At 41.9% G+C, this 15922-nt stretch overlaps 1 protein-coding gene across 1 annotated transcript in view; it reads right to left on the bottom strand.

The window, feature by feature from the left end:
- Nucleotides 1-2031: 2031 nt before the first annotated feature.
- Nucleotides 2032-15922, bottom strand: part of LRP2 (LDL receptor related protein 2) — a 195612-nt gene continuing 181721 nt past the window's right edge. The window contains exons 70-79 of the mRNA XM_039248803.1: nucleotides 15657-15833; nucleotides 13089-13208; nucleotides 10774-10864; nucleotides 9897-9964; nucleotides 9371-9488; nucleotides 8752-8881; nucleotides 7850-7951; nucleotides 6521-6628; nucleotides 2707-2778; nucleotides 2032-2517 (exon numbers count right to left, since the gene is read on the bottom strand). Coding sequence (XP_039104734.1) covers nucleotides 2356-2517; nucleotides 2707-2778; nucleotides 6521-6628; nucleotides 7850-7951; nucleotides 8752-8881; nucleotides 9371-9488; nucleotides 9897-9964; nucleotides 10774-10864; nucleotides 13089-13208; nucleotides 15657-15833 — 1148 coding nt within the window. The 3' untranslated portion in view covers nucleotides 2032-2355. The remainder of the gene's footprint in view (nucleotides 2518-2706; nucleotides 2779-6520; nucleotides 6629-7849; nucleotides 7952-8751; nucleotides 8882-9370; nucleotides 9489-9896; nucleotides 9965-10773; nucleotides 10865-13088; nucleotides 13209-15656; nucleotides 15834-15922) is intronic.

The following is a 15922-nucleotide window of genomic DNA, read 5'->3' on the forward strand; positions in this document are numbered from 1 at the left end:
CCTGCCATGATTGTGATTTCATATTGCACAGAATAATACATGTCTGCTAACATGCATTATTGTAAATTATATGTAAAATTGCCCCTGCTTCACATGCTGAAATGATGAGCAACATCAACTTCAGTCCTGTAGATCATGCCTGTCTCCCGGGTGTTCCGCACTTGGCAGAACTTCCAAATGTTGCCCTGGCTGGAGAGGGGGAGGCAGGGGCAGAACCCGGCACTGGGGGACCCCACCAGGAGGGACGCCGGGAGGGCCAACATCTACTGAAGGGGACAGGAAGGCACCAGCAGGCTCTCTGATTCCTTTCTGGGGCACACCGGGAAATGAAGCTGAGCAGAACACGAATTCTCATAAAAGACATTCCTGAGAATAATTTCACATTGAGCACAACGCCCAAGACAAATACCAAAGCTGGAAGTTACAAACATTTCCACGTGTAGGTTCTCTTGGCTCCCTTTCACCCATGTACCCACACTTTCTATCGACTGGTGCAGCCATCCCCCAGCTAATACATCCAGATCCACACCCCACAGGAGCTTGAATTCCAATTTGGAATAAAACCCTCTCAGGCTGCGACTGCCCTCACTGCTCTTCCGTCACGCTCAGCACGAGGAGCCCTGAGATCCCTCAGCAGTGGGTCCTTTTGCTGAGCTCCGGAACACAATTAGATCTGAAAAAGGGGACCTGGCTCAGGGCCAACAGTGTAGGAGGAGGTGGAAATTGACTTTGAAAGGCAATTAAAGGGGCTGCCTCCCCAGGGTTCAGGTGGGAACCTAAGGAGCTTACTCCCCTCTGAGATGACCCCACCAGGCCTGTGAGGTGCTGGGAATTCTTCCTCCCCTCCCTGAACTCTGGGCACCCCTAGTTCTCGGGCTGCCTGGCACTCACAGCCCCAAGATGTCTGCACAGAGAAAAAGAACCAATTCATGAGCTGGTCTTAAGAAGCACGCCAAGGAAGTCTGATAAAATACACATTTATTAGAAATTTTTCAGCAGCATCATTTCCATTTGCTTTTCTAATTAAAGTATATTTCAAAAAAAATTACAACAAGCTCTCAAAATACAAGCCACAAATATTTTGAGAACTCAGTAATAAAATAATCAGCAGTACATGTTTCATTCATCCATCCTTCCATCCATCCATTGTTTTAAACATGTGCAATATTAGCACAGAGAGCCAGAAATGCTACTCAGTATGGAACTTGTATATTCCTGCCATGGTTTCTGTTGTGAAGACTACACCCACTATTCAAGAGAAAAATCTAGGCTCTACAGTACATTCCAATACAAGTGTACAATTTATCCAAAAGGACCTTTAAAAAGGCTCAATGAGAACAGTTTCCCTTTCTATTCATGTTCAACTTAGGAAATAAATAGTCATTATAATGATATTTTCACACAGAAACAAAAACCCATTTGAGGCTTTGCTTCACTGATATTTGTTTTGCACCTTACTTGAAGACACAGATTTGGTTTTAGTAATTCAGCTGGTGAGCTCCAGTGTTTGGGATAGGTGACCACCTGAGATGCCAGGCAGGGACAGAAATTGCCCTAAAGTCCATCAAGTGAAAGAGTTCATTCAGTTAGATACGACCTCTTTGCAGGACACTTGTACCTCATGACATGGAATTTTCTAACAGACATCACAAATAAAAATGTTGACTTGACAGCTAGTGAGGTAACATATGTGGAAGTGTTCTGGCTAGACAACACAAACATGCAGAAGGGTGAAATTGCTTTTTCTACCCTCTGCATTATCTGAGGCATCTACAGTCAGACCCAGATGCCTATATTAACACACAGTGCCCTGTATCAATATGCCTACTAATCAGCTTACAGGTAATATAGAACATTAATTAAGTGCTGAGCTGTAAAAATGGACCCAAGAGTGGGGCCTGGGTTTCTTTGCTTGATAATCCTACAGGGAATATGAGTGGTACCTCTTCTTCAGACATGGATAACAGCCCCGAGTCAATTCCTTTCCTTGTTGGATCATTTACTGGAATGATCACCAACCAATTCAGCAGATACTTTTCTCAGCAAATTTAATGATGTGATAATCTTTCCAAAATTTACAAATGTACAGTATATTTATAGCATTACCTTCAGATAGCTTCAGTGCAAAGATATACATATAGTACATTGTGATAATCATTTGTAAAAACATGAGACAGCGTAAGTAAAAAAAGGGACACAGAAGGCATGGTTTCCATAGACACTTCCAACTACTGGCAAATGGGAAAAAAATATATTTTTTTAATAAAGTACTGAATGTTAACTTTTTCTTCATTTGTTTGTAAAAAATATATGTGCAAAAGTATGTTTCTAATTATCCCTATATCGATGGCATAGCTATACCTCAGAGTCTTCTCTAACAAGGTTTGCGGTGTCCGTAAAAGTGTCTTCCGTTGCAGTGTAGGTTGGCACTGGGTCTCTCCTTGGAGAACTTTTAGCAGGAAGGGACGGAGAGGGAGGGGGAGCCACAGCAGCGCCGTCCTTCTGTTCATGCTCCATCTAAGACAACAGGGAAACACCAATCAGCCATTTATTCCCCCCCCAATGTGACTGGAAATAGTTTTGTGTGAAGAAAACAAATCTGTGAGTTTGCTCAGAATAATCTGAGTGTATACCCGCCTCAGCCAGGCAAGTTATTGCTACGATAGAATGCCGAATGCCTGTGCAAACAAAATTGCCAACAATTACCTCCGCGTAGATTGGATTTTCAAAGTTGGTGGTTGGTTTCAACTTCCGTTTGAAGATACTCCATTTTGTTGCCTAAATGAACAGGGGAAACAGAAAATCTTCAATAACGGAATTTTTGCATGGATTTGTTTCTCCATGGAGGTTTTTAAAATTTTTAAGTTTATTTGTTTGATTGTTTTATTTACTTATTTATTTATTTATTTTTTAATTTTATTTAGAGAGAGACACAGAGAGCACAAGTGGGGTAGGACAGAAAGAGAGAAAGGAGAGAACCCGAAGCAGCTAACAGCACAGAGCCCAATGCAGGGCTTGAGCTCATGAAACTGAGATCATGACCTGAGCTGAAACCAAGAGTTGGATGCCCAAGCGACTGAGTCACCCAGGCGCCCACTTCCATGTATTTTAAAATGTTTTCTTAGTGAAGGAAAAAGCAAATTGGGACCTGGGTCCCTATGACCTGGCCTATGGGTGTGTTTAGTTCCTCCTCAGATAGTCCCTAAACTGAAACTGAAATTCTCTGGGCTCTTTTTTTTTTTTTTTTTTTAATGTTTTATTTATTTCTAGGAGAGAGAGAGACAGCGTGAGCAGGGGAGGGTCAGAGAGAAAAGGAGTCACAGACTCTGAAACAGGCTCCAGGCTCTGAGCTGGCAGTCAGCACAGAGTTCTCTGGGCTCTTTTCATCTAATAATGTCAAAGACTTCCTTGACTTGACAAATATAGTTGACAGAATCTGTGACTATAGAATCTAGAAGCTTTGACAGAGACAGACAAGACATTTCTTCAGGGGCTACTGAAATTTTAAGGGGAAAGCCAGACTGTAACTCTCATTCCCTAAAATGATGTCTTTCTTGATCCTTGGTCAACTTAGGCCTATCCCCTTCCTTCATCATTTCCTTCTGTAATCAAAATAGCAATAGTGATAATAAAAACTAGTATTTATTGAGAACTTACTGTGTATCAGGGGCTAGTCTAAAAGATTTACAAGTTTCCCACCTAATCTTCCAGGCAGCTCTGTGAGGTAGGTGCTCTTATTTTAGAGGTAAGGAAGAAGTCACAGCAAACACATATAACTGAATTGCAGGTGAAAGAGTAGGGATTGATGATAGGACTCAGAGGATGAGACACGGAAGAACCCAACGAGAAGTCACCATAAACTATGGCTGGTGGCCCAGGTCTTGTTGAAAAGCTGGCAGCTCTGGCTGCCAGATGGAAGGAGACAAAGGAACAGAAAGCAAGGGCATGGACAGCCTACTCTAGCAGGAAGCTAAAGTAGCCCCTATGTTTTGGGGGCATCTCTTCTCTGTGAAAGTAGGGGGCCAACGTGTGAGGGAGTAGGGAGCACACGACTGCAGGAGAGGACCATTCATTATAACCCACATGTAAGTGAGCACTTACTCTGTACATGGCAGCCACGAAGAAAAAGATAATTACATTCAGGTCAAGAGCCTGACCTCTGGAAGCTTACACTTATGGGATGGGCTACTTGGAGTTAAGCAATTATTAACAAGAGAAATTGGTGATTTTCATTTTTATCTCCTTGGGAAATCTAATGCATGTCAACATGACTTTTGGAAAACAATAGAACCGAGTCACAGGAATTCTTGTTCCTAGATTTGAGTCCTTTGAGCAGATTTACTGATGAAAGATGTATTTGTGAGCGTCTTTGGCACATTAACATCAACCTAGAGAGAGCCTAACCAAGTGTGTTACTGCTTTGCTGCATTAGCTGCCATCACAGTGCCAGGGAGATAACCGATACAGAGAGATCCCTAGACACAGCATGTAGGACAGACCTTGGAGGGTCTCAGCCTCAACTGATTTAAAACAAAACAAAGCAACAACAACAAAACCAAACAAAAGGAGAAAGAGTCAACATACTGCAAAGGTGAAGATGAGAAAGAAAGGGACTATAACTGATGAAGATCCACTCTCATTTGAAAAGTCTTTCAGTGTTCATTTTATTTCTGATGATAGATGTGTAGGTCAGAGGCTGCAGCCTCTTCCTGCTCAGGCTGAGAGGGAGCTCTGTCGAGTGAAGAGGATTGCTAGACTTGAAATGGACTGAAAAGAAAAGTTGAGAATATAAAATAACCTGGCACTGTCTTGGGGTTGAGACAGATTTAGGGAACACTCAAGAGACATGACATTGTGACATGCAAGACTTGTGACATTCAAGTATTTCAGTGTCTGTAGAAAATGAATCTTCAAAATCCATTTTTTAAAATGTTTTATTTTTTTCTAGGAGAGAGAGAGAGAGAGAGAGAGAGAGAGAGAGAGAGACAGCGTGAGCAGGGGAGGGTCAGAGAGAGAGGGAGTCACAGACTGAAACAGTCTCCAGGCTCTGAGCTGGCAGTCAGCACAGAGCCCAACGCGGGGCCCAAACCCACGAACCGCGAGATCATGACCTAAGCGAAAGTCGGACGCTTAACCGACTAAGCCACCCAGGCGGCCCCAAAATCCATTTTTAAATGTAGCTTGAAAAAAATTCAGTCCCTTAAAAAAATAGGAAACTGAAAATTACTTTCTAATTTTGTCTGGTGTGTGTGTGTGTGTGTGTGTGTGTGTCTGTGAAGAAGGAATTAGTAAATGAAATGTGAAAAAGTAGACAGACCTTTGTTATAAACTTCATTACATTAATTTAGTTCAACTTTTATTTTTATCCAAACAAGCAGAATAGGAACCAATTTCTGAGGTGCTGAAAATTCAGTATGACTTCCAAGTTAACTTTGCAGATACTAATTATGCTTATAAATTATTTCGGAAACAAGGATTGTGTAAATAGGTTCCTAACTATCCTTGGATTTATTTTTTTATATTACTTTACAGAAGAAGTCATAGAACCTTAAAACTGAGATATTCCAGATCCTATTTTTCTCAGTTGGAAATGGGGGAGGAGGCTGATTTCTGGGATCATAAGGCATTGGAGGAGTGTGTGACTACTGGCACTTAGTAGACTGGGGCCAGAAATACTAAAATGTCCTGCAATGCGTAGATAAAACTTTGTACCACAAAGAACTATGCCAACAGTGAACCCAATGAGAAACATAAAGACTCCAGAAACCAGCGGTAAAATATTTTGCCCAGAATCAGACAGTTAGATCTTAGACACCTTCATGTGTATCCATTAAAACTAGTAACAGATTATATATTAACACAAAATTCCATATCTAATTTGATTGAATTTCTCTCTGTAGACCTGTCTAAAAATTTCAAAGTGCCTGAAAGCATGGCAGAGAAGCTTCATTAGTGGTCTTTTTTTCTTTTAATCTCCCATGTTAAACACTGTACCTGGCACACTGAGGGCAATAAATGTTCGTTGGATGGATAGATGGACTGATGGAGAGTATGAGTTAGTGCCATCTTGTGGTGAATATAGGTAATAGCAGTAGAGCTAAGAACAGTACATTATTCAGGGGACAAAGATGTACACTGTAGAAAAACTGCATTACATGAAAAAGGAAAAGGTCTTCTATATGTGTGATTGAAACAGTGAGCTCTTTATTCTAAGTCATTCTCTAAAATCAGGGAACTCTAGTCCGAAGAGGCTAGATCTTGAAACCCGTTGCCCTTCCCTTCCATATGGTCTCCCACATCACAAGGAATATCATATCATTCCCATCTTAAATCAATACTACAAATGTGGCTTTAGTTAGTGGAAAAACTTCAATTTATTTGTATTTAAAAATCATCTTTATTAACTGCCTACCTATCTGGGGTCCATGAGCCTGTAAGAATCTCCTCTAACATTAGTAAACCCGGCAATTCCTAAGCCCTTTGCAAATACTGTATCATTTCAGTAGCCACACACTGTTACCTGAGTTGCATCAGCACTTGGGGAAGCCGGACTTGCATCTGGAGCTATTTCAGAAGGGTTTATGGGACTTCCATAGTTCTGGTTATCCACATTTCCAGATACAGTTACCTGCATGCATTTTAAAAGATATTATCCAGTTTTGAAAGAATTTTTGCTGTGAAGTTTCTTATCAACTCTTTGGTTCTCTTTACTGCCTGACATGGTCAGGCACTATTTGTCTTAATAGGAGACCAATCCCGTGCTCTAGGACTAAACACCGTTTCCAACTCCCCAAAATCAAGAGCACTAACCACTATGTCATCTATCTCATGCCTTAGTCCTGGGAGGCAAACACATCCGTCACGGTCACACTATCACTTAGTAAACACAATTTTACTGTGTTCTCTTTGTTCCCTTCTCCCCACTGTTGACCATAGTTTTAGACAAACAACTCTGGTTGTATGCTGGCAGTCAAATCCTAGAGGAACCGCATGAATTATTCCCAAACTCATCGGAGAACTGAGACTCTGATATTTGGGTACTTAGGATAAAATTACTAATCTGAGATGACTGCTTACAAGAGGTTGGATTTTTGAAACAAGAGACATAATGCAATTAATACTCCTCTAGACATTTTCTATAGTATTCCTGTGATCCCAAGTTTCCCTCCTAAGCCAAATTACCGTGAATATATAATGAACAAATTACAAGGTAAAAATTCACTTCTTCCTATATTTTTACATTCACTGTTTCATTTCTTCTCCAATGTGAATGTATTTGTAAACATGGCCTCATTTTATTTCAAGTGAAAATGGCAAATGAAATACCACATCTATTTTACCATGTGATCCAATTTTTGCTATCTGGATATCGAAGGTTCAGGCAAAATGCTTTCAGAAAGATCCAACTGTTTCTGATCTTAAGAAAGCTATTTATAAAATAAACCTTTCTATATTTAAAAGGTGCCATATCTTATGATTTCAAAAGAAGTTTAGGTATTAACCATGAATCTGTATTTCGCTGAGGCTGTAGTTGTTTCAACAAAGGAAGTCAGGCTAATAGCTGACAGGCACTAGAAGTCGCGTGGGAGCTACTGTTCTAGGTCCAGGGAAAAGATCTTTCCTTTCATCTACCCACCTATGTTACCTCCCTGCTCCTCTTAAAGATAAGTGAGTAACAGGGCTGCACTGAAGGAAGTTTAGATACCTGCCCACCAACTTTCGTGCTTTTACACTTTTCAACTGCTCTCTTCCATTTGAGGGAAAGTTAGGAGAACCCTATGAGGGCATTGTTCAATGGCACAAGATTCCGTGGTAGCAGCACCTGAAATAAAGGGCTGTGATTTCTCACCTGGGTTGGCTGAGCCACTTTGACATCACTGTCCCTGGATGCATACATGGGGTTTTCAAATATGATGGGCTGCTTCCCCATCTCCATGCCAAAATGTTCACTCTGACGGAGAAAAGAAGTAACTGGTTTACACAGAAAGGAAGGTGCCCACCTCACACCTGGAGGTATACTAGGTGCTATGCCAAATTTATCCAAAAAGAACTTCAAGAAAAAGCCAGGAGACACAAGGCCTCCAGATGGCAAACATCACATGAAGTAACAAATGCACTAGCTCATCACATCAAGAAAACAGAAACTCTATACCCATGTTCTCCTTGGCTGTTTAATACAAATATTCACTTGGGGATTAGGTTTGCACAGCAGAGAAGAGGGTCGCTGGTGGAAAAAAGAGCAGAGAGGAGGAGAAGAAGGAGAGGGGAAAGAAGAAAGAATGGATACTATTGTACTTTTACACAGAGGTTAAACATGAAAGGTTTGGGAGAAAGGCAAAATATTGAAAGTTATTTTTCAGTACTGGTTATAGAGACAATACTACTAATCCTCTCATAAGGTAGCCATGTGGTCCTCACAAGAGGTATTACTAGGATCCATTTTATAGAAGGGGACAATGAGGGTCAGAGTGATCAAGCTCCATGCCTATTATTATATCCTTAGACAGTAGCAGAGTCGTGATTTGAGCCAACCACTGCATCTAAAATCTAAAAGTACAATTTTATTACTAATATTTTAGAGACCTTTCTGCAAAAAAACTAATGTTTCCTAATTCTGTAAAGACTTTATTTTGAGAAGCATACGGCTTCATTTTTTTTTTCTAGGTTAATTTTATTTTCTATAAAAAGTGTTCTTTTTATATAACAGTAAACATGACAACTTTCAAATAACCAGTTTGCAGCCACACTCACCATCACCACTGATGTGTCAATAGCAGACTCGGGCCCAAAACCAGACACTCCAATATCCATGTTAACGTCCGCTCCCGATCTGAAGGTCACCCCATTTCCATTTTCAGAGGATTTAACTAGACTGCTTAGGCTGAAAAAAAGTAATTGAAACAGTGTACGATTTTTTAAGCCACCTTCTGCAATCGTACCCTCTCCTCCATATTGCTAAAGGTTGCTTAAATGAAATGCTCAACTCCTATTCTGAATTTACACATCGAATATGGTAAAAGTTGCCTTAGCTACACAGGAGCGTTAAAGCACATTCCTGAATGCTTGAGATCTAAGAGAGGGCCAACTTGGCACTTGCAGGAATAAGGCCTGGTCCAACCCACAGACTGTGCTCCAGTCTAACCTACACCCACCAGTGGGCACAACCATTTGGACTATAAAATGTGATTTGCACTCAGGCTTAAAGAAGCATTCAGTTAAGAGGTTGTGATTTGAAATGATGGCTTTAAGTCCACTACTTTTTGTTTCTGCAGAATAAGTAAGCTGCATGCAGTGCTTAAAAAACCTAAATTATTCACATGGTCACATCACCCAAGCTTCTAAAATCAATATTCCACATAATGAAACTGACCTTGGTAGCTTGGGCAGAGAAGGCAAAAGGGAGCCAGTTCTCCTGTAGTGGAAAAATCCTAATGCTGCCAATGCTCCAACTATGATGATCAGGATGATTGTCAACAGCACAGCCACTGCTGCCATCAATGAGGGAAGAAGAAGTGACCATATCAGCATGTGGAAAGGGAAAGAAACCAATAGACTTAAGAGTGGAAGCTGAGGGCAGGACCAACCATTCTTCAAACACTGAGTTAAACAGAATTTAAACAGCATTCAACGTAGGAGCTGTGAAGCATTTCCAGGTTGCTTATATTCTTCTTTTTCTTTTCTTCTTCTTCTTTTTTTTTAATGTTTAGAGTGCAAGAGGGGTTGGGGGGACAGAGAGAGAGTGAAACAGAAGATCTCAAATGGGCTTTTTGCTGATAGCAGTAAGCCCAATGCAGGGCCCAAACTCACGAACTGTGAGATCATGACCTGAGCCAAAGTGAGACACTCAACCGAGCCACCCAGGCGCCCCCAGATGACTCAAGAATCTTAACACTTACTTGTTCCTGGAGGGACGCCTTTTGAAAGCCCTATTTCACAATATTTTCCCATGTAGCCACTGGGACATCTGAAAGTGAAAGGAGAAATTGCTCACAAGCTGTGGCCTTCTTAGGCTTCCACCGCTATTGTACAAGCACATCTTGAGGTAGAGAGAGGTTTGACTGAGCAAATTACATGTGGGATAATCAGTGCATCCTACACGATTTTTGCTTTTTCTGCCAAGAGATGATGAGTAGGAAGAACAATAATCTGACTCTGAAATACACTTTCAATGGTGTGGCTATGACACCAGCAAGGTCATCAAATAAACATACTGGTGTCTACTCTATGGAATTCCTCCTTCGAGAATAAAAATGGAAACCAAGATTGTATTCTTCGCTCTGATATGTTTCCATTAAATACTTTTTAAAGACCTCCATTTATCTTGCTCCATGTTAGAGCTTTCTCAAAAATTCTTTTTTTTTTTTTTTTTTTTTCCCCATCTCTTGAGCCCAGTCTCTGCTCATCACAAGTGCTTGGGCTGACTCAGCTCTGCTGACAGCTGGTGTCTCGCACTCCAAGTGTAATTAACATCAGGTGAGTAGAGAAATGGGGCTGTCACTTCTCTAATCCCTGTTACAGTTGGCTCACAGTCCTGTGGCATCTCCTGGGGACTTGTTGAAAATGCAGTATCCCTGTGAATGAGATGATTCTTATGCACAGTATATACAGGTTGAGAAGCACTGCCTTAGTTTTCCATGGACTCTACCAAGGGAGGGCAAGCTGGTCAAGATGTGAAAATTAGTGAACTGGCAAGGCTCCTGTACTTGTTTTTCTGGCTACTTTGTCTCAAATTCCCCCAAAGCCTATTGCTCGGACCTCAACATTCAGACTTACTTGCATTTGGGGAGGTCATTCTCATCAAAATAGCAATTTCCTCCGTACATACACCTGCAGGGGGGGGGCATGTTGGTAGGACTTTCGATGGCTGCAGAAAGGGAAAGCCATGCATGTGTTAGTCAGCCACACTCAGCAGAGCACCCAAACCATGCAAATGTGCTTCAAGCCCAGGGTCAGAGTGGGGAGTGGATGGGGACAGGGCAGCTAATTAGTCTCCCCATCAAAACGTTACCTTCCACTTAAGGCAGACGAATTTCCTTATCAATAAGAAGGTCTTGGAGAGTAACACACATTTGGTAGAAAGAAAGGCAATTTATAGCCCCTCCACCACCACCCCCTCCCCCCACCGTGGAGAGATGCTCCACTCCAGAACATACATTAACATTGGAAGAAACTTGTGGTAAAGGAATCTCTTAGGACATTCACGTTCTCATTTGAAGTATTCAGAATTCTCCTCTGCAAGCCCAGTGAAACACAAGAGTTCAATCTGGGCACACAACACACTTCATCTGAAGGCTCCAAAGCATCAGGGACCCATCATCAGTCAAGCGACAATGCAGATACACAGATGCCTGATAGAGAGCTGGTTAGAGATGTCCTATTTTTTAAGTCCTCCAAACCTGCCCTTGCTCTGGATCCCTGCTCCAGCTCAGCCCCCACGTCCTCCCGGGATGTGCCTGATGGGATTGTTAGTGTCTTCATGTCTTATACCTAGGAGATGCTCCGTAGGTATTTGTCACATGTGTGCTTATTTAAGGAGCTCGACTACCCTCTTGGCTTAGTCCCTCAAAATTCATTTTATCAGAGAGACCTTCTCAGAACTCTCTACCTAAAGGCAACCCAACTTCCACCCCTCCCTCATCCCTCTTACCCTGCTTTCATTATCTCCTTTTGCTTTTACAATCTGACATATATTGGTGTGGGGTGTGTGTCTCTATTTAGAATCTCTATTAGAATATAAACTCCATAAAAGCAAGGAATCTGTCTGTTTTGTTCACTTTCATTATCTCTAGCACTTAGTGCCTAGCATATAGTAGGCATTCAATAAATACTTATCAAATTAATAAATTTAACACCAAACCAAGACCCCATATAGAACAGCTACCACCATTATCATGCTTGCTTTGGTTAAAGTTCATTTGGGAAACAATGTAAATGAGGAAAGTAGCAGATGAAGTAAGATCATGGACAACACCACCCATGAGAGGGAAATTGTAATAAATGTCAGAACCATCTGTCTATAACATAGAACAAATGTCAAAAGCTTTAAATTGTTTGGCTCAAAATACTGCTAAATATTGTAATCCTGCCAATATTTCACCCTAGCCTTGGGATGAGAGGCAGGATAGGGGAAGAGAAGCGGGAGAAGCCATTTTTTTCCTCCCTGATTCATTCTCTAAACCCGCCAAATTTTCGGCCTGGTTCAGAGTCAAAGTTGGTGCCTTGTTTAACTCCTTGCTCCCCCTGGTGGCCAAAAGTGGCTAAGCATAGTCTCATCTGCTAAAACGGAGGGATGGGAACCATAAAATGGGCTACTAAGAAATAAAAACAAGGATGTGAGCCACAAAATGGGCTGCTAGCAAATCGCAGGATGATTTTTTTAATGAGCATTATCAAGAATTGGATACTACTTAGGGACACTAGTTATTTCCCATGACTTATATACACTCTTCATGAAGAAAGGTCTCGGCAGTCATAGATCATCCACAGCATTTGGGATGAGAAATGAACCACTGCTTCCTTATTCCAGCTTCCATCTCCCAACAATGTAAGGTGGCTTTTTAAATGTAGCCCTTTTTCACTTGTCAAAACTTCAAAATGAGCATGTGAGGAAAAGAACGATCTTCCTATCACCTTCCCATCTGTACTGGATAAAGTCCCCCACCTCAGGAACCTGGTTCCCCACTTGAGGAACCCCAGCTAAAGCCAAATGGAGTCTGGGGCAACAGACATCCAGTATGGGGTATAAAGAAAGGAGATAGAGACCTTATAGAAAACCCACTCTTCCAAATATCCTTAGAAAACAACACAATGGTAGATGTGGGGGCACTGGATTTATACTCTACAGATCCTAGCAAATAATTCTCAGCAATCACTGGAACGCAAGTTCTGTTTGGCTCCCTAAGTTCCAGTCAGCTCTGTTCATATTTCCCCATCTCTCATCCCTCCTTCAAGCCACCCCCAAATCTATCCTGCAAAGGACCCACAGGGATTTTTCCAGGCTCCTGAATGAGGTGAAGCACAGGTAGGGAACATACTGAAGGCAGAGGAGCATTCCCAGACCCCCATGGCTGCCCAGACAGGGCCCCTACCTGCGTTACAATCAGTGATGCTCCCTGCTATAAAGGTGGATCCTTGGGGACAGGCACAGCTGTATCCTCCCGGTCTCAGGAGGCAGAGGTGACTGCAGACATTTTTGCAGCGGTTGGGCACTAGAAAGCACATGAGAACAGTGGTTAGGGTCTGAAAAGGGAATGAGTACACCAACCAAAATTAAACCCATTGACTGAGTTGTGGCCCTGCCAGGTAATATCAGAGCCCAAGCAGCATCCCAGAACCTTTAGGCCACATGCCACCTAGCTAATCACCTCATTTACACGACATCTTATCTCCACTGCACACCCCCAAAGTGGCACAGCCTCCGTCCTACTTCTATACCAGTCACACTGTCTACTGGCATCACTTATCTCCTCCCTCGCAGATTTGGAAGGTAGGTGTCCAGTTCATTGCATGACCACAAAAACTAATCAACAGAAATCAACTTGAGATAGTTCAAAAGACCAGTAAGACCCTATTATTATGTCAAGATGTCATCACCTAAATTTGGATAGATCATAATGTGTCCAACTCCTATATTAGATATGATATCCACCCCACCCTCACAGGGGTACTTTCTTCTGGGCTTCAGTTTCCTTACTTGAAAGACAAGGGAATTTAGACCTGTGATTATAATCACCTGGGAGCTATGCACAACTATTGATGCCCAGTCACAGAAACTCATATTTGAATTGGTCTAGGATGCTACAAGTGTTACCATTAAAATCTCCTCAAGTAATTCTAGAGTCTTCTGAATTCTACCTTAGTATATATTATGATTTCTCCAAGGTACAGATGATCTCTAAATTTCTTCTCAGACGGGGCGCCTGGATGGCTCAGTCGGTTAAGCATCCGACTTCGACTCAGGTCATGATCTCACGGTTCGTGAATTTGAGTCCTGCGTCGGGCTCTGTGCTGACAGCCAGCTCAGAGCCTGGGGCCTGTTTTGGATTATGTGCCTCCCTCGCTCTCTGACCCTCCCCTGCTCATGCTGCCTCTCTCTCTGACCCTCCCCTGCTCAGAAATAAAAGACATTAAAAATAAATAAATAAATTTCTTCTCAAACTAACATTCTATGATCCTGATTCTCTGTCATCCAATCAGTAACTACAGACAAGGAAATGGCTATAAAAATAAGAAGCCATATTCCAAAGTCTCACTCAAAATCTGCCCCATTACCATTTCCTCAGCTCTCTAGAGAAGAGCTTTTCAAACTTGAATGTAATACAAATCACCTGGAGAATCTGATTCAAAAAGGTTGGGTGAGGCCTTGCATTTTTCACCAACTCGCACAGGATATCACTGCTACTGGTCCACAGCCCACACTTGAGCAGGACTTCTCGAATGTAGTTCCTGAACCAGCAACATTAGCATTAGTTGGGAACTTGTTAGAAATGCAAATTTTAGGCCACCTCAGGCATATCAAATCAGGAATTCTTCAAGTAAGGCCCAGCAATCTATAGTCAACATGCTATTTAGATCATTCTGATAGATGTTAAAATGTGAGAACTATTGGTCTAGAGTAAATGTTAATCTGGCACAGCTGATCTAGATTTCTGGCCTACATGGCGATCAGCACTCTCCAAAGGGAGTCCAGCTGACTCCAGATTTTCCACTGACTCCTAGGTAGCTTTCTCTACCAAGGCCAGAGAGGGGGTTCACCATGTGTACTGTGCCCTCCCTTCTTGCCTTTAAAACTGCCCAGTATGAGAGCCCCAGGAGCATGGAGGACTTGAGAGCTGTTATACTGGTGGGGTTCCCTATATGTGAGATGAAAATAAAATCTCACCATAGTTTTGGAGATTAAATGAGTAACAGATGTCTGGGTTAACCCTCGAAGAGAGAATCTGAGTTACAGAGCTTAATTAAAGTCTATTTCCTTTCCTCACTTCAAAAATTTCTGTTCCCTTTTATCTTCGAATCAGAACACAGGTAACCTGGTGAAGCAGGACTCACAACTAAGAAAATGGGAGAGAGGGGAGGGGGTAGAAATGCAGATGTCTGACAATTTTAAACTGAAGCTCACAAAGCTCAGGATAACTTGACGAGCCTGATGTTCACAAAACCCATTGTAACCCACCTGACACCCAGCAAGGGTTTGATGCCTGCTGAATTCTGTGGCCTACAAGTACATACCTGTAGCTCCAAACAATGAGGACTCAACAAAAATTTTTTTTTCTTAAACAGGCTCTGCACCCAGCATGGAGGCCAACATACAGGTTGAACTCACGACCCTGAGATTAAGACCTGAGCTGAGATCAAGACCTGAGCTGAGATCAAGAGTTGGACATTTAACCAACTGAGCCACCCAGGCACCCCGGAACTGAAAATATTTTTACTTCCTATCTGCTGGTGGTGTATATTATATAATTACACCTGACCTCCAATTTTATCTTTTTTTGGTCAAAATGGTTAAAACACACACATGCATGCACGCACGCACCCTTTCATGCACCAAAAGATCAGACTATTGTAATCAACTACCACTTTCCAACAGTATAGCCATTATTTTGAAATAAGGTTTCTAGATAATAAGGAACATCTTATTCTTAGGTTGATGTTACCTGACCGATCGTATCTATGTTGATGGAAGATTCGAACTTGAGTGAGCCATGGGTTCACCATCAGCATTTTCTCCTTCTCATCTCGCCCAAATTTATCTTGCTTCCATACTTCTCCCTTATTCTTAGATATCCAGTAAAACTGGCCTTCAAAGATGTCCAGACTATATGGGTTCATTGCTGCTTACCCACAGAGGAAAAACAAAACAAAACAAGATAATTGAATAGAAATACCCCACCCCTCTTTTATGAAAGCGTAGACTACAAAA

The sequence above is a fragment of the Hyaena hyaena genome, unplaced genomic scaffold (genome assembly GCF_003009895.1).
Source record: "Hyaena hyaena isolate Hyena2069 unplaced genomic scaffold, ASM300989v1 scaffold_317, whole genome shotgun sequence".
NCBI lineage: Eukaryota > Metazoa > Chordata > Mammalia > Carnivora > Hyaenidae > Hyaena > Hyaena hyaena.